This window comes from Nematolebias whitei, chromosome 6, assembly GCF_014905685.2.
Source record: "Nematolebias whitei isolate Nwh7 chromosome 6, NemWhi1, whole genome shotgun sequence".
NCBI lineage: Eukaryota > Metazoa > Chordata > Actinopteri > Cyprinodontiformes > Rivulidae > Nematolebias > Nematolebias whitei.
Window position 1 is genome coordinate 51,739,611 of NC_056503.1, and position 25,673 is coordinate 51,765,283.

The 25,673-nt window shown below is 41.0% G+C and overlaps 1 protein-coding gene across 1 annotated transcript in view; it reads left to right on the forward strand.

The window, feature by feature from the left end:
- The window catches only part of bcas3 (BCAS3 microtubule associated cell migration factor), a 640,166-nt gene that overhangs the window by 61,695 nt on the left and 552,798 nt on the right, over positions 1-25,673 (forward strand). Inside the window, exons 8-9 of the mRNA XM_037677974.1 lie at positions 8,814-8,921; positions 9,000-9,076. Coding sequence (XP_037533902.1) covers positions 8,814-8,921; positions 9,000-9,076 — 185 coding nt within the window. The remainder of the gene's footprint in view (positions 1-8,813; positions 8,922-8,999; positions 9,077-25,673) is intronic.

Below are 25,673 nucleotides of genomic sequence, written 5' to 3' on the forward strand. Positions count from 1 at the left end.
CTCTGGACATGTCCAAACCACTGTCCCTCCTCTGGACATGTCCAAACCATCTCAGTGTGTCCTCTCTAACTTTACCTCCCAGTTGTTCAACCTGTGCTGGACCTCTGATGATCTCATTCCTGATCTTGGCTGTTTATTCATCATAGCTTAAATTGCTTTTGCCAAACAATCACTGGCTATTATTTACTTATCTTTGCGAGCATCTCATTCCAGTTGCTTCACATAACTTCTGTTGGCAAAAAGCCCTTTGTGATTCTAAGCTTTTTTATTCAGTTGCATTTTCATGTCAGGTTTGACGCTGTTTACCGGATGTATTTGTCTCTTAAAACGTATTAGATAGAAATCATCAAGCATTTGTACAAAAAATGAGCCACCGGATTAAGGGGATTTAGAGAAATTATGCTTTCTGTCCACTACGAGGTTACAATGTCACTTTTATAGTATAGTCTAATGCATGTACTGGTTTAAGCTCCACAGGTCTAACCATGCTGGCAAGATGCTTTCATCTTCACTCATGAAAATATTTTTTATGTTAAATAGTTTATATTTAATTGTTAATAAGACTGTGATCATTTTATGGTCTGAATATAATACTTTCTTCTGAAGACAAAATCAAAATTTTCTCTGAACTCTGAAAAACAACAACAAAAAACATTTTATTTTCTATTTAAATAACTCATGAACCACTGAATGAATTGTAATGAAGCTTCAGAAAGTACTCATTGGGCGTACATCTACAATTTTCTAAATTTTAGTATTAATCCAACTACTGTAATTCTTGAGCTTTAAAACTCACCTGTCTCTAAGCCGCACTTATTAAATATAAGATAAATTATAATTTTGAACATAAATAAGACGCTCCGGTTGGTTAGCCACGGGCATCCACCGTTCATCATCGGGATCTGTGCTCCCAGTCAGCTCTGACTGTGTGCATCTTTCTTGTTGTAGTACAGAAACCAGCCAGCAGGTGGTGTTTCACACAGTATAGTTTGTTTTCAACACACTCAGACTACAAGTTCGTCACGAGTCTTCATGAAGCTTGACCGTCTGACTCATGGTTACAACCATTAAACCTTCAAAATGAACACAAGATCTGTCTAAGTATAATCACTGGACAGAACAGTGCCAAACACCTACGTAACTGAAATTATTTAAAAATTATTTACCGGTAAATATAACCAAGAAGTCTTATCAGGGTCATGTGACCAGAAGTCAACTAGTACCGGTAGAATGTGGTAAATATTCATTAAATTAGTACCATTGATTTTGATTGGTAAACATCTTTGTTAACAACTGCAGTTTTAAATGAACGTTCTAAATAAATGTGATGTGATTCTCCTCAGCAGAGCTCATATGAGGAGGAGGAGCAACCCCTCCCACCCGTTGTCTCCTCTGCTCTATTTAATGCCCGTTTAAGCTCAAATGAGATACTGGTATTTAAACACATATTTACCTTACACAGAAAGATTTTTTAAAAACTTTTATTTAAATATATATCAGTCTTGACTGACTGACTGATTTAAAAATAAACCTGACGACTTCTTTAGCGCTGAGCTCTCGTGACGGAAAGGGGAGGGGGGAAGACTTCGTGTTCAGATGCGAGTTCAAAATGAGATCCCGGTATTTAAATGCATATTTACCGACACAGAAAGATATAATACAGAAATAATTTAAAAGCTTTTATTAAAACATGTACCAGACTTGACTGCTGCGTCTCCAATCCTGACCATGGACACGTTGATGCATCTACGGGCTGCAGCTGTTTCCTCCTCGACAGCTGATCGATCACTTTTAACACGAAAGCTGCGTCATCAGAAATTCTCCGTGTGTTTTCCATTATCAAATAAACAGGTCTGTGCATGAAGCGCAAAATCTGGTAACAACACAGGAACGATCTGAAGAAATTAATTCGCATCTATCTTGGGGGATGGTCCTCGACCTCGTTGATCATTCAGGTTAGACTTCTGGTCACATGATGACAGAGTGGGTGGAGTTTTTTTTTTTTACCTTAAATATTGTCAGTACCTGTTGTAGTCAACCCTGTCTGTCTGTTAGCAAAATATGACATGAACCAATGAACTATTTTAAGAATTTCCATATTATATGCTTGCAGCACCAACAAATTTTGCAAGTTTGCACATTACTGCATGAGGCAACAAAACAGCTATAACACTGTCCCTACTTGGCAAAGCATTGAGCTATCTGTCTGCCCACCTGCACGACCGACCAAGCAACGGGACTGTGATGGACTGAAAATGCTGCAAAAATAAAACTTCCGCCCATCATCTTTACCCGCTTCATCCTTTTTGGGACGCGGGGGTCGCTGGTGCCCATGTCCAGCAGTCACTGTGCAACAGGCGGGGGACACCCTGTACAGGTCTCCAGTCCATCACAGGGACACATGGACAGGTCTCAAGTCCATCACAGGGACACATGGACAGGTCTCAAGTCCATCACAGGGACACATGGAGACAAATGAGACAAACAACCATTCACTCTCTCACCTAGAGACAATTTAGAGTTACCATCAGTCTAACTTGCATGTTTTTGTTCTATGGGAGGAAACTGGAGTACCTGGAGAAAACCCACGCATGCACGGAGAGAACATGTAAACTCCACCCAGAAAGGCCCCCAGTAGGGATTTGAACCAGCGACCTTCTTGCTGAGAGGCAACAGCTCCACTAACTGAGTGACCGTGCTGCCCCAACAATATAGCTTGACCATCTTAAACAAGTGTTTATGTAGAAATTAGAGACAAAAACTGCTGTAAAGTGCCTTTTGTGGATCATTTGGTGATGTTTCAGATTTGTCATAGCAGACCTCGGTGTTTGTGGAGTTATAATAAAAACCACAGGAAAAACATTAACTTAATTTATGCCAATCACAAGGGAGATGTCATTTGCAAAAATCTAAAATAAATAACAACTAAAACAAGACTAAACAAAAAAATCCAGCGTGCATCAAAGTGAATTTGACTTGAAAGATCATCAGTAATAATTGTATCAAATAATATCAAGAGCTGACACCAAGACCATTTTTCTCTACAAGTATTTTTATTTATTTATTTTTTTACATTTAACACAGTATATCCACAACACAGTGGATTTTTTCATTCTTCTACAAAACTTTGTTGTTTAGTATTATCTGGATCTGACCGTTCGCTCTATTCTCTCTTTAATTGTTGAAGTGGCTTTACATCTTTTCAAAGGAAGTAAATGTGCCACGACCCCTCTCCTCCATCTCCTTACTTTTGTGTCCTTTCAAACCCAAGGGCCAGTTTGAGTAATCGTAATTGACACATTGATCTAATAGGACCATCATAATAGGCCTGTTACTGAGCTGGGTAGTGGTGCTTGGCATCACCTTAACATGTGCACGTCCTGACGTCCCGCCATGATCCATAATGATAATTGTGATTTAGCCCTGCTTTCAACCTACGCCCCAACATCCCCAGCATCAGGAAATCATATTACATCTGACCCTGCATTGCCTCCATTAGAACTGGGTCATTTGTTAAAATACTGCTAAAGCAAAACAGTTGAACCCTGTTCCATTTTGGTCGTAGAACAGCACGTTATCATTCTCCCTTTGAATCAATCCAAAATACACGTTCTGTGTCATGTAGCTTTAACTGAATTGGTCAGACTCTGATTATGCTGAAATCAATAATACAGCCGCCTGAAAATAAATTAGTGCTGGGTAAAATGTTTTGCTAGTACCCAGTGATTCTGGTAGATTTTCTTCAGGGGGGCTATAACTCCAAAACAGACAGACACACACACACAAATAAATATATATGGGGCGGCTGTTGCTGAGTGGTTAGAGCAGTCAACCTCCAATGCAAGAGTTGGGGGTTCAAATCCACCAGCAGTCACATGTCAAAGTGTCTCAGGGCAACACACTGAACCCCTCGTTGCCTCTGATGTGTGTCCCATCAGTGTGTGAATGTGATGATGTGAAAACACCTTGTATCTGTGACTTTCCTTCCCTCCATTGATTACAGTGACATTATTTACATGAACGATCCTACAAGAACCCTGCAGGTGTTGGATGCTGCAGATGTTGGATGCTGCAGATGTTGGATACTGTCTATCATGGTACACTAAGATTCATAACTGGCTGTAACTACCGTACCCACCACTGCACCCAGTATTCACTGGTTAACTTGACATCATTAACTTCATGCAGACTCTCCCACTGGTACATTTTCATCTTTAAATCACTTCCTGGTCTGCTGCCTTCATACATCTCCTCCTACATGTCTCTGCGTGAGTGCAGCTACAGCGTGCGCTCTCAGGACATCATTACCTGCAGTGTTCCCTCAGTGAGGACTGAACTAGACAAAAGGACCTTCTCCTACTCCGCTCCTGTTTCCTGGAACATCTTACAAAAAGATTTGAAGCTCTCGACCTTTGACCTCTCTAAGTGTCTTTAAGAATCTGTTGGACACCTGGCAGGGTCCAATGCAGACATGTTCCTGTTTTTAGTTTTCTACATTTGTCTTGGAATCTAGCTGTTTTTTGTTTTGTTACCTTTTTCCTTTTAGCCATCCTATTTGTTAAAAAAACAAAACAAAACTAACAAACAAAAAAACTGCAGTATGACTTTTTATAACTGTTTATTGTTGTCGCTGTTGTCCATTGTTGTCATCTTTCTTTGTTAAATCAGGTCTCTCTTGTAAATGAGTCCTCGAGGCTCAATGGGATTTACCTGTATAAATAAAGGTTGATTGATTGATTGATTGATTGATTGATAAAGCTCTGATTAGTCTCTTTAGAATGATTTGTTCAGTTAACTTTGTACAGATCTAGTAGAGTGCTGTATGAATGGGTGAATGAGGCACAGATTGCTGAGGATGGAGAGGATTCATTTCAGTTTATCTCTATAGCGCCAAATCAAAACTAAGTTGTCTCAGGGCACTTTACAGGAACATTCACGTAAAAGCCAAATAGTAAAGTTCTCTATCCAAGGAAGCAGCAGACAAGTTGAATCTTAAAGGATTCAAGGATTTTTATTGCCATTCACACCACATGTGGTACATGAGGTGGAACAAAACTACAGTATGTACAAACCGGATTCCAAAAAAGTTGTGACACTAAACAAATTGTGAATAAAAAGTGAATGCAATGATGTGGAGGTGCCAACATCTAATATTTTATTCAGAATAGAACACAAATCACAGATCAAAAGTTTAAACTGAGAGAATGTTTCATTTTAAGGGAAAAATCTGTTGTTTCCAAATTTCATGGCATCAACAAATCCCAAAAAAAGTTGGGACAAGTCCATTTTTACCACTGTGTGGCATCCCCCCTTCTTCTTCCAACACTCAACAGACGTCTGGGGACAGAGGAGACCAGTTTCTCCAGTTTAGAAATAGGAATGCTCTCCCATTCATGTCTAATACAGGCCTCTAACTGTTCAATTGTCTTGGGCCTTCTTTGTCGCACCTTCCTCTTTATGATGTGCCAAATGTTCTCTATAGGTGAAAGATCTGGACTGCAGGCTGGCCATTTCAGTACCCGGACCCTTCTCCTACGTAGCCATGATGTTGTGATTGCTGCAGAATGTGGTCTGACATTATCGTGTTGAAAAATGCAGGGTCTTCCCTGAAAGAGATGACGTCTAGATGGGAGCATATGTTGTTCTAGAACCTGAACATAGTTCTCTGCATTAATGGTGCCTTTCCAGACATGCAAGCTGCCCATGCCACAAGCGCTCATGCAACCCCATACCATCAGTGATGCAGGCTTCTGAACGGAGCGTTGATAACAACTTGGGCTATCCTTGTCCTCTCTGGTCCGGATGACATGGCGTCCCAGTGTTCCATAAAGAACTTCAAATCGTGACTCATCTGACCACAGAACAGTCTTCCATTTTGCCACACTCCATTTTAAATGACCCCTGGCCCAGTGCAAACATCTGAGCTTGTGGAGCTTGCTTAGAAATGGCTTCCTCTTTGCACTGTAGAGTTTCAGCTGGCAACGGCGGATGGCACGGTGGATTGTGTTCACTTACAATGCTTTCTGGAAGTATTCCTGAGCCCTGAGCATGCATCAGGATATTCCTGAGCCCATTCTGTTATTTCCTTGACAGTGGCATTCCTGTTTGAGGTGCAGTGACGTTTAAGGGCCCGGAGATCACGAGCATCCAGTAGAGTTTTACGGCCTTGACCCTTACGCACAGCGATTGTTCCAGATTCTCTGAATCTTTTGATGATGTTATGCACGGTTGATGATGATAACTTAAAAGTCTTTGCTATTTTACGCTGGGTAACACCATTCTGGTATTGCTGCACTATCTTTCTGTGCAACAATGGTGGAATTGGTGATCCTCTTACCATCTTGGCTTCTGAGAGACACTGACACTCTGGGAAACTCTTTTTATCCCCAATCATGTTGTCAGTTGACCTAATTAGTGTTAATTGGTCTTCCAGCTGTTCGTTATATGCTCAGTTTCCTTTTTCCAGACACTTATTGCTACTTGTCCCAACTTTTTTGGGATTTGTTGACACTGTGAAATTTTGAATCAACATATTTTTCCTTTAAAATGTTACATTTACTCAGATTAAACTTTTGATCTGTCATCTATGTTATATTACGAATAAAATATTGACATTTGCCATCTCCACATCATTGCATTCAGTTTTTATTCACAATTTGTTTAGTGTCCCAACTTTTTTGGAACCCGGTTTGTACATAGGGTCCCAGTTACATCCAACAAAAATACAAACTCTTAAGAAAAACAGTAATAAGGTCCAAGACATGAACTAAGAACATACTACAGTCACTGAACTTAGAATACAAAAAAGTAAGAATACCCTAAGCACTAATGGTACAAAATCAATGCACCAAAACAACAACAGCACAAACATGAGTCTGTGTGAGCAGATGAGGATTAATGAACACAACAACATGAACTAATCAGCAGCAAGAGATCAGCATCATGGATAGTCAGCAGCACATTTCAACAACCAACATGCATCACAGTGATTATTCTGGTTAGAGATTCATGAGTCTAACAGCCTCAGGGTAGAAGCTGTTCCTCAGTCTAGTGGTTCTACACTTAATGCTCCTCAACCTCCTTCCTGAGGGGAGCAGGGGAAAAAGTGTGTGTGCTGGGTGAGTATGGTCCTTCATGATGCAGGTGGCCCTCTTCCTGCATCTGGAGGTGTAGATGTCTGTGATGGTGGGGAGGCTGACTCCAACATCTTCTGTGCAGCCTTCACCACTCTCTGCAAAGCTTTTCTTTCTGCAGCTGTGCAGCCTCCATGCCACACATTGATGCTGGAGCACAGGATGCTCTCCACTGCACACCTGTAGAAGGAGGTGAGGACTGAGCTTCCAGACCAGCTCGCCTCCGCCGCCTGAGGAAGTACAGGGCGTTCATGAGTGAGGGAAGAATGGAGCATGAGATAGACAGACGTGTTGTTGCAGTGTCTGCAGTATTGCGGACTCTGTGCCGGTCCGTTGTGGTGAAGAGGGAGCTGAGCTGTAAGACAAAGCTCTCTGTTTACTGGTCAGTCTACGTTCCTCCCTCACCTCTGGCCATGAACTCTGGGAAGTGACAGAAACAATCAGGTTGTGGATACAGGAGGTTGAAATGAGTTTCCTCTGCAGTTTAGCTGGACTCTTTTTAGATATTTAGATTAATTTAGTAATTAATTTAGATAATAATATTAAATAAATCATAAAATTAAATGATACTAAATAAAATTAAATAGTTTAGATTACTTCAAGTCCTGCTAATAGATGAAGTTGTAAAAACACTGGAGTTGGAAACTTAGAGAAGCACGATGTTGTTTGTCAGTCAGGTTTTTATAGATCAGATGACAGATCAGGTGCAAGAGGACGCATGAACTTTGTCATGAGGCATAAAACAATTAGATTTACATTGATACTTTCATAGCCACGGATGCAGGTGATTCTGTGCTGCCGGTCACATGGCCTCAGAGGAGGATTATGGGTAAAATTCATCTTCCTTGTTAATCATGTTAGTTAGCTGTTTCGCATTGTTCTTTTAGTGATTAGTCCGTTCTTGTTAGCCTAGTTTATGTGTTCATCTTGTGTTAGTTTGTGTTTATTCATTCAACCTTTATTTATACAGTTTAATCCCATTGAGCCTCGGGGACTCATTTACAAAAGAGACTTGATTTCTTTAACAAAGAGTGATGACAACAATGACAACAATAGATAATAAACAGTCACAAAAGAATCTTACATTTTTTATTTTTTTAACAAATCAAAACAAATAGCAACCAAAAGGAAAAGTAGCAAAAAGAAAGAAACAATCAGCTGGATTATAAGGCGAAGGTAGAAACTAAAAACAGGAGCATGTCTGCATTGGTTTCTCCCAAGAACTTAACAGATGTTTGAAGTCACTTAGAGGGGTCAAGGTCGAGAGCGTCAGATCTTTTATTAAGTGTTAGTCCATTCAGTAGAGTAAGCATGAGTGAGGGAGGTAGTTTCATGAAGACCTGTAAGGGTCACTCTGTGTTGAACAGTAAAGTCTATGAAGCCCCATCTGGTGGTTGATTCTTGAACTGCAACAAGAGCTGCACATCTCTCAGCAGCTGCCTCTCAGGTTACAACGTGAACACCTGAGGCTTTTACACAAGTGCACCTTAGATTTGTACAAAATTGTCCTTTTTTATTGAGTGTGCGCGGCTTGTTTTAGAGTGCGCTCTACATACCGACAATTACTGTAAACTTTTTAGAAGCGTTTGTGCTTTTCTGTAAAATCTTGGAAGTTGTGTCACATTTAGCTGCTTGTCTAACGTACAAATGACTTGTCCTCATGTTTATGTGTGTATTCAGGACAAGTCCTCCTTACTGTTGTGCCGACTTGTATTCTTTACGAACCGGAGAAATGGTCAAATCAATTCAGTTCAAGACACCAGTCAACGATCTTCACTGCAACAAACAGTAGGTCTCAGTATTTTTCTCTTCTCTTGCATTATGTGTTCCAGTGCATTCTAATCAAGTGTTGTCTTCTTTCAACAGTATTCTTGTGGTGAGCCTGCAAGAAAAAATTGCTGCGTTTGACAGCTGCACTTTCACCAAGAAGTTCTTTGTTACCAGTAAGTTGTTCTATTGTTTCATAGAAATGTCTAACGAAACTGTGCACAGTTATAAAGCAAGTGTTGTATCAGGAGGATTTTTCTTTTCTTTGTTTTATTTTAGCAAATAGTCTTTTTTCATTCTAGTTTTTTTCAATAAATGACAAACTGGAAGTTTGATCAAAATGAAATGAAGGAACCTACAGGATGCATAAAGTTTTCAGATCCCATCCATCCGTCCATCCATCCATCCATCCATTATCTTTACCCACTTATTCCATTTTGGGTCACGGGGGTCGCTGGTGCCCATGTCCAACAATCACTGTGTGAGGGGCGGGGTACACCCTGGACAGGTCTCCAGTCCATCACAGGGACACATAGAGACAAACGAGACAAACAACCATTCACTCTCTCACTCACACCTAGGGACAATTTAGAGTTACCAATCAGTCTAACATGCATGTTTTTGGTCTGTGGGAGGAAACTGGAGTACCCGGAGAAAACCCACGCATGCACGGAGAGAACATGCAGACTCCACCCAGAAAGGCCCCTGGACCGGGGTTTGAACCAGGGACCTGCTCACTGAGAGGCAGCAGCTCTACCAGTTGCGCCACCGTGCTGCCCGTTTTCAGATCCCTCTAAATGAAAATGTATTTATGAAAATGAATAAGCATCCATTTTTATAGATCATCACTAGGCCTGTCACAAGAACAAATTTTACTGGTTGATTAATTGTCTCAAATTATTGCAATAAACGATAATATTGTTTGAAATTTGACAATAATCAGTAATTATTGTCTAATTTAAGAAGAAATGTTGGTTAATTTTTGTGTGTAGTACCTTTTCTGACCACCGGACGGCAGTATAAGACTATTTGAACTGAAGGATGGATAGTGAGACAGCAAGCAGCGTGTCTCTTTGAGAAAAATGGGAGGGAGACCCCTTGACGTGACATGGGCTGTCTCTCCTTCCTGTTTTTCAGTTTTCAAAATGGCGGGCGCTCGGTTTGAGCTCTTTAGCATTTTTCACACAGAGCTTTTAATAAAAAAAATCATTAAACAAGTTCTCAGCTTCTTTTTGCAGAGAAAAACAACTTTTTACACGAAGGCACGAGTTTCAACTGTGAATTTTGGAGCTTCAGATGTAGGACAAACACTACAAGAGATGCTTCCTGCCCACAGCCATCAGCATCTAGAACAACTCTTTACTGGGGCGGCTGTGTCTGAGTGGTTAGAGCAGTTGTCCTCCAATGCGAGAGTTGGGGGTTTGAATCCACCAGCAGTCACATGTCCAAGTGTCCCTGGGCAAGACACTGAACCCCTCATCGCCTCTGATGTGTGTCCTATCGGTGTTTGAATGTGATAAAGCTCTGATTAGTCTCTTTAGAATGATTTGTTCAATTAGCTTTGTAGAGATCTAGTATAGAGCTGTATGCATAGGCGTCGCAACCATTATATGTGAAGGGGAGAAGTCCCCCCCACATTAAAAAAACGTTCATTTGGACCCCCCCACTTTTACTATGAAGCATTAGGTCAAGCGGCGCAGTTTCTCTTTCTTCGTGAACGAATCCATTCCACTTGATTAATAGGAGAATATTCAAGCCACTTAAACTCCACTCCAGGTTTTCCTGGTTACCTCCAACTCTCCACCGTCTCCTCCTGCCTTGGCAGAAAACGTGCACAGGTGGAGGAGGTGGAGTTTCCTGTGTTCCTCACTCTCCAGTTTAGCAGCTTAGTGTGCGCAGTTGTTGACCAGGGGTTGATCATCAACATATATTCATGTTAGGAGGATGTTTGAGAGGAGTTACATCTGTAGCATCTTATCTCAGCAGTACCTGTGATGCTGTGAGACGCTGCAGGTGGAAGAGACTCTGTGTGTTCAGGTGCATTAAAGTTGAAATGTCTTTAAAACTCCACACCTTATTGTCCTCAAGCTTCATGACAAACATCATTTAGATGAGGAGTGTTGAACACAAGTAAAAAGTCCAGTGGTGATGGTTTTTATTTCTCTATAAACACAAATAGTGTCGACCTGACGCTCTGTGTTAAAGTGTATTAAAGTTAAAATGTCTTTAAAACCCACAGATGAATTTACACAAACTTGGTGAGAAACATGTTTTAAATGTGTGGAATTAAAGCAAATCTAGGAGAAATGTTGCTTTTTGTTCACTAGTGAAAACCTTTTTTTACGTGCACGCACACGTGCACACACACCCCTACACACATCATTGTGTCCCCCCCACATTACGGATGCTTCTGACGCCCTTGGCTGTATGAACAGGTAAATGAGGACACAGATTGTTGTAAAGTGCTTTGAGTATCTTGAATTAAGATAGAAAGGAGCTGTATAGGTACAGTCCATTTACCATTTACTGAAACCAGGATGATTTACAACAACATGTAATTTACCTCTGGGATTATTGAAGTATTTTTGATCTGAATTGAACTGAATTGAATTAAACTGAACCCTTGCAGACAAAGTGGTCTCCAGGATTTCTACAGGTTTTCTTTGAAGTCAAACTCCTTTATGGCTTGCCATCATTTCTAGCAGGTTCTTACACCGACTGACTGGAGAGGAATAATAATAATTAATATTAATAAGAATAAGAGTAAGTAATAATGATAATTACTGCAGACGTGCATTTTTCTTCTTCCTCATTTAAAGTCACATTTATGTTCACATTCATTCTTTACATTCAATAACGGATGGAATTTCAAATGTAACCAGGTAAAATACTTAAAATCAAACATACTCAAGTAAAAGTACAGATTGGAAATTTACTTTCAAAAATACAAAGTACACTAAATTCATTCTGAGTTATGTTTTTTAAATAAATGTTATCTTCTACTTCCACCCTGCACAGTAGAACCTAATTTGGGACTGATCAGCTGCCTCTAATTGAATAATTAAGCATTTCTTTAATGTCAAAGGAGGGAATGAAACACATTTTTGGCAAGGTAGGCTTTTTTTAAAGACAGGTTTTTTTTATGCTGCCTGGAGAAATTGACTGTAGAATGTGGAAAACAAAACAAAATAAAGTTTTTCTTCAGACACCTATTTGAGCTTAAACATCCAATCTGACATTTTACTCCCTTGGAAAAAAAAGTGTTGTGTTCAGTCCTGGACCTCCAGTCCTCTGACCAAAGGTTCATTTAACATTAACGTCATTTCTAGACTACAGAGCGCACCTGTCAGCCGCGCACACTAAATAACAAAAATAATAATAATTTTGTAATTTTGTTCATGTTGTAACATGAGTGGCAGCACACAGCTAAAGTTTTATGGCCTTTATAATCAGAATCAGAATAAACTTTATTATCATTGTACCGGAATACAGTGAAATTATGTTTGTACAGTTGTCTGAAAGATGGGCAGAGTGCACGTTGCTGCTGCTACTGGAGCGCGACCGCTTATCCTTTTCAGAATAGTTTCTTTTTAGATAGAAAAGGGGAAAAGCCATGAGGAGAGGATGGTGGCATTACAAAAAAGATTTCTTCGCTTCTTGTCCTATCAGGACACAATTGAAGACATCAAAAAAACTCTACCAGCAACACATTTATAGACTCATTACATGCATTTACTGGCAAGACAGTGAGCTTTGAAACTGGACTTTGTTGTTTTCAACCAGTTTGACATGACTGTCAACAAGGAAGAAGGCTGACAATGGAGGAGGGGCGTACCAAAAAGAGCATCTTATCACAAGCAGAGCTGGTTTGTTCCACTTTGGAGTAAGCTGTTGGAGGAAGAATCAGTTTTGTTGTGTGTTTCCTTGACTGATGAAGCCTTCCGGACCAAAGACAAAACATTTCAGCACAAAACAAGAAACTGTCCAGATGACCTGACTGAAAAACGTTGGATCTAACACAAACTAACACATAATGAACACATACACTGCCTGGCCCCCAAAAAATGTTGCCACCTGGATTTAACTAAGCAAATAGGTACGAGCCTCCTATTGGATAATTACTGTATGGGCGATTATCTTTCGGCTGGCAACAAGTTATTTAACGCCAACTGATGCAATGAGTTGCTTCTCGATTCTTAGCTGTGTAGCCTTAAGAAAACCACTAATCAGTGAGGCTAACCAGAAAAAAAGGCTTCAGTTTGCTAGTGAGAATAAAGATTGGACTCTGGAGCAATGGAAGAAGGTCATGTGGTCTGACTGAGTCTAGATTTACTTTGTTCCAGCGTGATGGGTGCATCAGTGTAAGATGAGAGGCAGGTGAAGTGATGCAGCCATCATGCCTAGGGCCTACTGTACAAGCCTGTGGGGGCAGTACTGTGATCTGGGGGTGCTACAGTTGGTCAGGTCTAGGTTCAGCAACAGGATGTGCTCAAAAAATGACGTCAGCTGACTACCTGAATATACTGAAGGACCGCATTATTCCAGCAATGGATTTTTTCTTCTCTGATGGCACGAACATATTCCAAGATGACAATGCCAGGATTCATAGAGCTCAAATTGTGAAAGAGTGGTTCTGGGAGCATGAGACATCATTTTCACACATGGATTGGCCACCACAGAGTCCAAACCTTAACCTCATTGAGAATCTTTGGGATGTGTTGGAGAAGGCTTTGTGCAGTGGTCAGAATCTGCTATCATCAATGCAAGATCTTGGTGAAAAAATTAATGCAACACTGGATGCAAAAAGATCTTGTGACATTGCAGAAGCTTATCGAAACAATGCCACAGCAAATGCATGCAGTAATCAAAGCTAAAGGTGGTCCAACAAAATATTAGTGTGTGACCTTTGTTTTGGTGGTGAATTTTTTTTGGGCCAGGCAGTGTAAATTAGGCTAAAAGGAACAGACCATCATCTCGGTGGTTAGGGGGGTTGGTGGTGGTGGTGGGGGGGAAACAGTACACCACCAACGCTGTTTATATTGGAGGTGGCGTGCTGCTGACCTCATCTCAGGACGTCGTGGGTCGGTGAGCAGAGTACTTTGAAGACTTACTCAATCCCATCAGCATGTCTTCCATAGAAGAAGAGGAGCCTGGGGACTTTGGGTCGGGCTCTCCAATCTCTGGTGCTGAGGTCACCAAGGTGGTTAAAAAGCTCCTCAATGGCAGGGCCCCAGGGGTGGATGAGATTTGCCCAGAGTTCCTTAAGGCTCTAGATGTTGAGGGGTTGTGTTGGCTTACATGACTCTGCAATATTGCTTGGACATCAGGGGCAGTTCCCCTGGATTGGCAGACTGGGGTGGTGGTCCCCCTATTCTAACAGGGAGGCCATAGAGTGTGTTCCAACTACAGGGGGATCACACTCTTAAGCCTCCCTGATAAGGTCTATTCAGGGGTTCTGGAGAGGAGGGTCCGGCAGATAGTCGAACCTCGGATTCAGGAGTAGCAGTGCGGTTTTCGTCCTGGTCTTGGAACACTGGACCAGCTCTGCACCCTCAGCAGGGTCCTGGAGAGTGCGTGAGAGTTTACCCACCTAGTCTACATGTGCTTTGTGGAATTGGAGAAGGCGTTTGACCATGTCCCTTGGGGAACCCTGTGGGGATGCTCTAGGAGTATGGGGTACTAGGCCCTTTGATATAGGCTGTTAGGTCCAAGTCCCTGTATGACCAGTGTCAGAGCTTGGTTCGCATTGCCAGCATTAAGTCGGGCTTGTTCTCAATAAGAATTGGACTCAGCCAAGGTTGCCCATTGTCACCGATTCTGTTAATACATTTTACAGACAGAATTTCTAGGCGCAGCCAAGGTGTTGAGGGGATCCATTTTGGTGGCCTTAGGATTGCTTCTCTGCTTTTTGCAGATGATGTGGTCCTATTAGCTTCATCAGATCGTGATCTACAGCTTTCGCTGAAGCGATTCGCAGTCGAGTGTGATGCGGCCAGGATGAGGATCAGTTCCTCCAAATCCAAGGCCATGGTCTTGAGCCGGAAAAGGGTAGAGTGCCCTCTCTGAGTCGGGGAGGAGGTCCTGCCCCAGGTGGAGTAGTTCAAGTATGTCAGGGTCTTGTTCACAAATGAGGGAAAAATGGAGCAAGAGATTGATAGGTGGATAGGTGCGTTATCTGCAGGGAAGCGGGCGCTGTGGTGGTGAAGAGAGAGCTGAATCAAAAGGCAAAGCTCTCAATTTACCGGTCGATCTATGTTCCTACCCTCATCTATGGTCATGAGCTTTGGGTTGTGACTGGAAGAACGGGATCACATATACAGGCGGCTGAAATGAGTTTTCTCTGCAAGATGTCTGGGCTCTCCCTTAGAGAAAGCGTGAGAAGCTCGATCATCCGGGAGGGACTCAGAGTTGAGCCGCTGCTTCTCCACATTGAGAGGAGCCAGTTGAGGTGGCTCGGGCATCTTGTTAGGATGCCTCCTGGACGCCTCCTTGGTGAGGTGTTCCAGACACGTCCCACCGGGAGGAGACCCAGAGGAAGACCCAGGAAAAGCTGGAGGGATTATGTTTCTTCGCTGGCCTGGGAACGCCTCGGGATTCTCCCAGAAGAGCTGGCCCAAGTGGCTGGGGAGAGGGAAGGCTGGGTCTCCTTACTTAGTCTGGTACCCCCGTGACCTGACCCCAGATAATATTAAGAGAATGGATGAAATGTATGGATGGAACAGACTAATCACTAAAAGAACAATGCTAAACGGCTAACCAAAATAATTAATAACAAACATAAATTATACCCATGAAGCTCATTATCCCATCAAAAAACTAATCCATGAATTAGCTGCAGCATTGTATAAGCTGCGGGGTCCAAAATGTGTTAAAAAAAAGTAGCAGCTTATAGACCAGAAATTATAATAGTCTTCAAAATTACATTGAATGTAACGTTTTATGGAAGCCACAAAGTTACAAGACTTCAGCAGAAGCTGTGCAACAAAATGAAATGAACTAAAACACTGTAGCAAGTTATTTCCATCGAAGTTCTGATCATAGTTCACCTTTTTCTTTGACGTTTCCTTTTGTAACATTTTTACAGAAATGTTTCTTGTCGTGTTTTTGTCTTGTGAGAGACTGAAGCACCTTCAAAGGTTTTTTGGCTTTTCTCTTCAGGGGTTTGGCCACTTGTGCTCAAATGTTTCCGTGTCATCGGAAGGTGACTGGCCACCAGCGTTCACTGTGCTCTGTCTTCAAGCTGTTTGCTTCAAAACATGATTGGAGACCTCACAGAGAAAATCTTTACAGTGTGCACATGCACGCACGCACACACACACACACACACACACGTACACACACACACACACACACACACACACACACACATACACACAGTACCTTCAATGTCTTCTCAAGGAGGCTGTGGAAGAAGGACCAGACTATATTACAAAGCCATTGCTGTCCACTTAAGCCATTGACGAGAGTAAACTGACCTTACTGCTGCCTTTAATGTGTCTCCTCGTTGTCTGCCTGCCTTCCCCATCAGCGTCTGGGCAACAGGAAACCAAACACACTCCATAGTTATTCATCATTTCTGAACGCAGTGGCCTCCTTTTCATACCATTATATGTTTTGTTTGGTCCATAAACGCAGTAAACACATTGTCCCGTGATGTTCTGGGATCTGCTTGGCTGCCTTTTCCTCAGCCTATAATCGCTGATAAGTTGTGTTCTTAGATGCACTTAGAATTTGTCTCACTTGTTTTTGCTTTGATTTGAAGTGATGTGTTGTGCAGGATAAATCTCCGCTCTGTTCTACAGCCTCAACCAGCTTTTAACTAGAGAAATTGCATTTTCTGCCAGAATGCAGTGTGACTGCTTATTGCTGAAGAACTTTTTTCATCCAACCTTTATTTCTGCAGCTTAGTCTCAATGAGCCACGAGCACTCATTTACAAGAGACCTGGTTTAAACAAAGAACACAGACGACGTACAGACAACAACAGACAATCATATAAAAGCATGTAAAATGAAAATTAAATAGAAGACATAAAATTAAAACGAAACAAAAACAGCTACATTATAAAGCGATGTAGAATACTAAAAACAGGACAAACTTGCTGAAAAACATCTGAAATTAAGCTAAAAAGCAAGTTGAAATGTTGAAATGGAAGGACAAGCCTTAATTAGTAGAAGAAAACAGAAAGAACACATATTTGCTGAATTAGGTTTAAAATAGCAGGAACGAGCACAAAAATTAGGATATGGGCTAAAAAAGCTGAAATTAGCATACAAATGGCTGAAAAGCACCTGAAAGGCATTAGGAAGGTTAAAATACCAGAAGGAAGCTGAAAAAGCTCAAATTAGTAAAAATAAATAAATAAATACTAGCTGAAATGTCAGAAAAAAGCTGAAACTAGCAGAAAAAATCTTAAAGGAGCAAAACAAGCTGAAATAACCATAAGGGAGTTAATTGGGCTGAAAGTAGGAAAAATTATGCAAAACTTGAATTTGTCTAAAAACAGCTGAAATTAACTACAAAAAATGCTTAAAAGGTAGCTGAAAAAGTAGAACAAGCTTAAATTAGCAGAAGAAAGCAGAAAGAACACGTTTAAACACTTTGGCTGAAAGAAGCAGAAATTAGCACAAAAAGGGGAAATTATCTGAAAAAAGCTAAAATTAGCAACCAAAAAACTCCCCAAAAAAACAGCTGAAGAGTAGCTAAAAGAATCAGAAAGAAGCTGAAATTAGCACAAGAACATAGAGAGAGCACATTTTTGCCAAATTAGGCTGAAAAAAGTTGTTTTGAGAGCAGAAATATGGAATTAGCTGAAAAACTAAAATTAGCATAAAACAGCTAACAGTAGGTGAAATAGTAGAAAAGGCTGAAACTTGCATACATCAGCTGAAAGGAGCAGAACAAGCTGAAATTAGCAGAAAGAAGTTAGAAGAAGCACAAAAATGTTGCAGTTAGCAGGATGAATCTGAAAGGAGCTGAAAAACGTACGAAAGGAAAATGGATGACAGAGTGAGTGATTCAGAAACATTCACTCTGTGATGACGTAGTGCTGCATCTGTTCAGCTTCTTTCTCAGCTGGGTGGCGTTTAGTTAGATGGAACAAAATTATGGCCATCATAATTTTTTGTATTCCAGATCAGTGCTTTCCAACCTGTTTTCCTCAAAGGCCCCCCTTCCTGCTTCCTAGTCAATCTGAGACCCCCCAGTCCCTCTCCCAAAAGACTCAGAGTAATCTCTTCATCAAATTGATAAAAGAATAAAGTAAATGTTATAATTAATATTATAAGAAATAGTAGTTAAATATAGAATAAAGTGAATAGTTACAAACTTATTTGTAAAAGGTATAAACTGGTAGTTGTACAACAGAAATAATAACTAGAAGAACAATGTTTTGAGAATTACTCACATAACTTTTCTTTAAAAACTAACAACAGAGTAATCTTAACAACAGTCTTATTTTTTTTAAATGTAGTTTTGTCAAGATATCTTCCTGATCCTGGCAAGCAGCTGATTTTTTGCAACCCTGTGCCCCCCTGTGCTCTCTAGTGCCCCCACATGGGGTCGGGCCCCCCAGGTTGGGAGCCACTGTTCTAGATTCGTCTGCTGTTTTAACAAACTGAAGGTAGGCACCTTTGTTGGTCCAAAGTGCTGCTGCCAGAGTCTTAACTGGAGTTACTGGGAGAGATCATCTCTCTCCAGTTTTAGCTTCTCTCCATTGGCTCCCTGTCAAATCCAGAATAGAATTCAAAATCTTACTTCTAACCTACAAAGCTCTCAACAACCTAGCTCCATCTCATATTACAGATCTTATTGTTCCATATTTTCCTAACAGAGCACTTCACTCTCAGACTGCAGGTTTACTTGTGGTTCCTAGAGTTTCCAAGAGCAGAATGGGAGGAAGATCTTTCAGTTCTCAGGCTCCTCTCTTGTGGAACCAACTTCCAGTTTCTGTCCATGAGGCTGACACATTGTCCAGTTTGAAGACTTTCCTTTTTGATAAATCCTATAGTTAGGGTCAGCTTGTTATGCTGCTATAGGCTTAGACTACTAGAGGACAAACTGACCTCATTTCCTTAAAATAATTGTTAAAACTGAATAGTTTTCATTTGATACTATTTCTATCTTAACATGTGATTCTTGACCTGCCATTGTGTATCTGTTCCTACCAAACCCAGCTGGTCGAAGCAGATGGTCCTCTTGTCCTGATCCTGGTTCTGCTAAAGGTTTCTTCCTCATGAGGGAGTTTTTCTTTCCACTGTCGCCTTCATGCTTGTTCAAGATGAGAGTTCAGTGATGGAGTTAAACTCAAAGCTGCTCCTCAGATAAATAATGTTAATTATTATTTTATACATGAATGTTTCTGTTCAATTATTATTTTATAGATGAATGTTTCTGTTCAATTATTATTTTATACATGAATGTTTCTGTTCAATTATTATTTTATAGATGAATGTTTCTGTTCAGTCCCTGAGGCGACTTCTGTTGTGACTTGGAGTTTTAGAAATAAAGTGAACTGAATTATAAAATGGAATTGTATGTTATCGTAAAAAGTGTTCCCTTTGTCGGAGTTCTAAGTGAAAGCAGTTGACTCGAAGTTGCGTGGCAGCTGTTTAAACCAACTTGTTGGATGTAGGACGTTGGGACGTGTTCCTCAAGCCGAGCTGTGACTCCTCTGTAGCCTCTGGAGATGTGTGCTAATAGACAACAGTCTCTGTTGTGCATTTATTTGAACACAACAGAATTAGTGCCAAGTTCACTCAGTGATTAGTTCACTTTAAATCTGAGAAAATAGGTTAGAAATTTTGTTAAATCCAAAAAACACAACATGTGTTTTGTAGTTGAAAGCATTTTGCTTTCATCAGGAGCTTTTTCTAATTTAAACTGCAGAGGAGATGCAAGCTTTAAAGTGCGTGAGATGCTCTCTCATGCAAGCTAAAATCACATGCACATGCTAAACATCTTCCTGGTATTTTAGATCATCTTGTTTGAAGATGGATGTTGGATGTCCTTCCTAACACAACCACCAATGTGTGGAGCCGAGGGCTGACACCTAAGGTGCCCAGGGAGCAGCTGTGGGAAGTGAATGGCCTTGCTCAAGGGCCCACTTTTTCCTCAACAGAAGTTTAATCCAAGGTGGCTTTGACCCCCATTGGCCACCTCCTGGCTCTGCCATTGCACCTGGGCATGGATTAAATTGCTCCCTCCGCTTGCCAGGATCCGTCACTCTGGGCTGCCCCAGACAAACAAAAATAAATAAATAATAATAATAATAATAATCTGCCTTTGTTCTTGTACAACAGCGGTGCCCAACACGTCAATCGCAATCTACCGGTCCATCACAAAGGTATTATGTGTAGATGTCATTAAAAAAACAGACGTCAGCCCATCATGGTAAATGGACTGTATTTATACAGCTCCTTTCTATCTGATCCAGACACTCAAAGCTCTTTACAACAATCTGTGCCTCATTTACCCGTTCATACAGCACTCTACTATGACTGTCAAATTTACTTCCCCCTAAGACACAATGATACATGCTCTATTCAACCGCTGCTCAACTGCCTGGCTGACATCAGGGACTGGATGGCTTTAAATTTCTTAAGTTTCAATGAAAAGAAGTCTGAAGTCATGTTGTTCCCTCCCAACGACACGATCACAAACCACTGCATCGACCTTTCTGCTCTAACCCTGTCAGAAAAACAAAGAGTCACTAATCTGGGCGTGATAATGGACCCTTCCCTGAAACTTAACAGTCATGTAAACACGATTAAATCATGTTTCTTCCAGCTGAGGCGGCTGTCTAAACTGAAGTCCATATTGTCCAAAAAGAACCTGGAGACAGTAATACATGCATTCATTACATCTAGGCTTGATTACTGCAATTCACTCCTGTTTGGTATCAGTCAGACCTCCATTACACGACTACAACTGGTCCAGAATGCAGCAGCCCCATTTTTAACCAGTACAGGCAAAAGAGAGCACGTTACACCAGTTTTGGCCTCACTGCACTGGTTACCAGTTCACTTTCGAATCCAGTTCAAAATACTCATGTATGTCTTCAAATCACTGAACAGTCCCCCCCATCCCTCTGATCTGCTACAACCGTATGTCCCACCACATTCCCTGAGGTCAGCGGACCAGTTGCTCCTCACAGTTCCAGGAACTCGTCTTAAGCGCAGAGGTGACAGGGCCTTCTCTGTAGCAGGACCAAGACTTTGGAACGAGTTACCTCTGCTTGTCAGACAGGCCCCTCCCTCTCGGTTTTCAAGTCCCGTTTAAAAACTCACTACTATTCAGTAGCTTTCAACACCAGATGATCTGTGTTTGATCCTGTATGCTCCACACAGGTTTGTCGTCATTATCTGCATCGTTTTTATGTCTATATTCTGATTTACCTCATTTTGTATTTTGCTTTGTGTGTTACCTGTTGTTCTGTCTGTACAGCACTTTGGTTGGTCTTGTAGCTATTTTAAGGGCTCTATAAATAAAGTGGTATTGTATTGTATGGTCTCAGCGCCACCAGCTGGTGAGAGGTGGTAACGTCAGTTTGGACCCCGTCCACTGGAACCGGTACTGAAAGCATAATGGAAACACAACGTGTACCGTACCGAGTAGAGCCGTGCTGTACCGGTACTACAGGTACTAATGGAAAAGGGGCAATAATGTCCAGACTGCTTCATTACATCGCCCACACTAACAAAACTACTGTTTATTATTGTTATTATTTAGCACATTTAGTACGTTGTAGTCCAGCACCATGCATGAAATATCTGCCTGCCTCGACAGGCTTGTTAGTGATATTAGAACTGGATCTGACTGGCGTCTCTTCCAACACAGATGTAGATTAACTACGAGACTCAAAATGTCTTCCATCAGTCGTAGCTCAGATAGCAGGCTGTTTTACTCTGCCGCCATTGCTGCTGATAGAAATCTGCCGTCGGTCCACACGTGTGTGAAATACACGCCTGTAGTGCGCATGTGCTTTAACAGGTCAGAGGACGGTCGCCTTGAAGCCTCCGCTCTAAGACCTGGGTTGAAACACCTCTGGATTCGAGGGCGGGGGGTGGTGGTGTAAATGAACAACTGAACCGCTGAGGAAAAGCTACAGTTTCACTCAAAATACGTGTCGTGTAAACGGCCCTTCATTTTGATTTGAGAGGAAGAGCTGATCAATTTTTAAAACCAGATGAAAGTGAAATGAACAAACAATGATCATTAACTTCACACAGACTCTCCCACTGGTACATCTTCATCTTTAAATCACTTCCTGGTCTTCTGCCTTCATACATCTCCTCCTACATGTCTCTGAGTGAGTGCAGCTACAGCGTGCGCTCTCAGGACATCATTACCTGCAGTGTTCCCTCAGTGAGGACTGAACTAGACAAAAGGACCTTCTCCTACTTCGCTCCTGTTTCCTGGAATATCTTGTAAAAACATCTGAAGCTCTCGACCTTTGACCTCTCTAAGTGGATTTAAGAATGGCAGGGACCAATGCAGACATGTTCCTGTTTTTAGTTTTCTACATTCGCATTAGAATCTAGCTGTTTTTTGTTACTTTTTTTGCATCTTATTTGTGACAAAAATAAAACAAATCTGTATGCCCTTTTTATAACTATTGTTGTTGCTGTTGTCCATTGTTGTCATCCTTCTTTGTTGAAATCAGGTCTCTCTTGTAAATGAGTCCTCGAGGCTCAATGGGATTACCTGTCTAAATAAAGGTTGAATGAATTAATTTAACTTGTCCTTTATACTCTTCACACAAGTTGTTTATTTGTGTAAATGCTTATAAATCATTCATATTATTGAGATCCTTTTTTTTGTTGACTTGTAACTCATTCCATAATTTTTGTGCTATTTCAGTAATTCATACATCAAAACACTCAGCTAGTTCAGGACATTTCTGCTTTGGCTTTTGGTGTTTGTGCAGTTTTTGCTTTTTGAGATATTTGGCCTTTCAGCCATGTTTTTCTCATTGAAAATGGGTGGAGCTCTCCTCATCCTTTGGTTCTGTTTAAAATATTTTACTGCTCATTTCAGCTTTTGTTCTGGTTCAGCTTTTTTCTGCTTTTTGTGCTGGTTTTAGCATTCTTAAGCTCCTTTCAGCATTTTTCCACACTGTTATTTTTCCACCCCTTTCATATCTTTCATCTTCTTCTTTTTTCAGCTTTTTTCTACAAAGTTAAAAATTTTCCGCAATTTTTTTTTTTTTTTTTGTATTTTCAACTACTTATTGCCTTGTTTCAGTTTTTTTATTTTTTATTAGCTAATTTCAACCTTTTGTGCTTTAGAATTAAGTCAGTAAACTGACCAGCTGGTGCACTGGTTTAATGAGTTTAAAACAAACTAGAAAGTTCCTGAAGAAACTTTGACGGGGACTGCCAGGCTGCTACCCGTTTAAATAGTTGAGTTGACACTACTACAGTATGTGTTCGAGCTTGTTCTCAGCTACTAATTCGCCAATTTCAGCTAAGTAGCTCTAAAAATGGCTGCTTTGTCATGTTTTTTCCTTTTTAGCTAAGGCGGCCATCTTGCATTTTTGATTTGGATTCAGTTTTTGATGGGGAACATTCTCAGCTGTCAACACAGCAAATTTCGGTTAATTCATAGTATTTTTCCTTTTTGCCATCTTGGATTTTTGATTTTCAGCCATAGTCAATTTGGGTTCGTTCACAGCTACCAATATACCAAATTACAGCTGAATAGTTCTAAAAATGGCCGAGTTATTGTATTGTTTTTCTTTTAGCTAAGGCGACCATCTTGGATATTTGACTTTCATTAGGAATGTATAACCCACTATTATTATTATTTACCAGTAAATATTACCAAGAAGTCTTATCGAGGTCATGGGACTGGAAGTAAAATAGTACCAGTTGAATGCAAGTCACTTCACCACTTGCTGTTGCCGAGGTCGGACGCTTCTCCCCTCCCCTCCCTCTCTGCTTTGCTGCTCGGTCTGTCTGTGAAACTGCTTCTGAGCCTCTCTTGCATCTTCCAAACCATAATTATGGACTTGATTTGATCAGTTGATCCCTCAACTTAATTTACAACATTTTTTTGAAGAGAAGACAGGCTTTAGGCGAGCCAATTTGACCTGATGGCACGCACACAGCTGGATATCTCATCAACTTGAAGATGTGTCTATCTCTGCTGCCATTTGTGGATTTTAAGGACGCATATTTAATTGGATTTACAATAACTGGTTCCTACTTTTTGGATTCGGCTGGTTGTTGGTTTTATCAATCAATCAAGGAAGTCATCGGCAGCAAATTTGGACCCGATCACGCTGCTTGCCTTTATGATGGCTTTGTTCGTGCCTTGAGTACCCAGACTCAAATGCTTTGGGCAGAATGGATCAGATCTCGAGGATTTTACTCAGTCACGCTCCACCGGTGTGGCCATGTAATTTGGATATTTTGGAACTGAGTCGACCAACATAGACTCAAGGTAGATGTCATTAAGTTCTCCCTGTCCCAAAACAACTGTGTTTATCTGAATTTGGCTCCCTTGGCTGGTCTTGAAGGTCATCTTATCTGAATTTGCCTGGAGAACATGTGATCTGACGCTCACCACCACCTCCCTGTGGAATTTCCAACTGATAACCAGATGAAAGCAGCTGAATAAACTTTGTGTCATCATTTCAGGACTCTTGGATTCTCATAGACGTTATTCTTGGCCATTCCTCGTCATACCTTCAGAATGTTAATAGTCTCTCTTGTAAATGAGTCCTCGAGGCTCAATGGGATTTACCTGTATAAATAAAGGTTGATTGATCTCACCAGAGGACACCGGATGATTATTCCATCCTTATCAGAACTCCTACAGTGACCTCGAGAGCATCTATGGACATTGCTCACCGCTCTCGTCGTCCCCACTGCAGAATGTCTGTGCCACTATGTGTTTGTTTGTGCGAGGTGTTTTTTAATATCAGTTTTTTCTTCTCAGGCAGGAAAAAAGTCTGATAGGAATTTTTTTGCCTCCAATTCCTACATGTGTCCAGTTTCACTACTTCTGTCTGTCCAAACATATCTCACTTGTAAATGAGTCTTCTAGGCTCAATGTGACTTATATGTCTAAATAAACGTTGAATGAATTAATGAATAAACATTCATTAAATTATTACCATCGATTTTGATTGGTAAACACCTTTGTTAACAACTGCAGTTTTAAATGAACTTTCTAAATAAATGTGATGTGATTCTCCTCAGCAGAGCTCATATGAGGATTATGTAATTGTGGATTGGGTAGAATAAGACTGGTAACAGTGTGTGTGTGTGTGTGTGGGGGGGGGTTGTGACTGTGACTAGTCAACGTGAAATATAAAAACTCGCGAGATGTTCTAGAATCCCAACTAGCCAACTAATGTATTCAACCCCTACTGTGCATGAAGCGCAACATACGATAACATGGGAATAATATGAAGAAATTGATTCATGTCTATCTTGGGGGATGGACCTCGAGGGTACCTCACTGGTCATTCAGGTTAGACTTCTGGTCACATGATGATAAAGTGGGTGGAGTTATGGTTGGGTATTTGAAACGGTGAGCAAAAGGCCTTGTGCACCTGAGGGCATTCTCTCTGTGTCACAAACACCAGCCCCCATGAGGGGCGGGAAATGTAAGGGAAATGTTAGTCAGTGGCAGGAAGCTACCGAGAGATGACAGGAAGTCCTTCAAAATAAAATATAACTTTAGAAAATTAGGAAAAAACGACATAAATGAGACAATCCTGCATATAAACCGCGGGGTATAAAGCGTAAGAAAAAAGTAGCAGCTT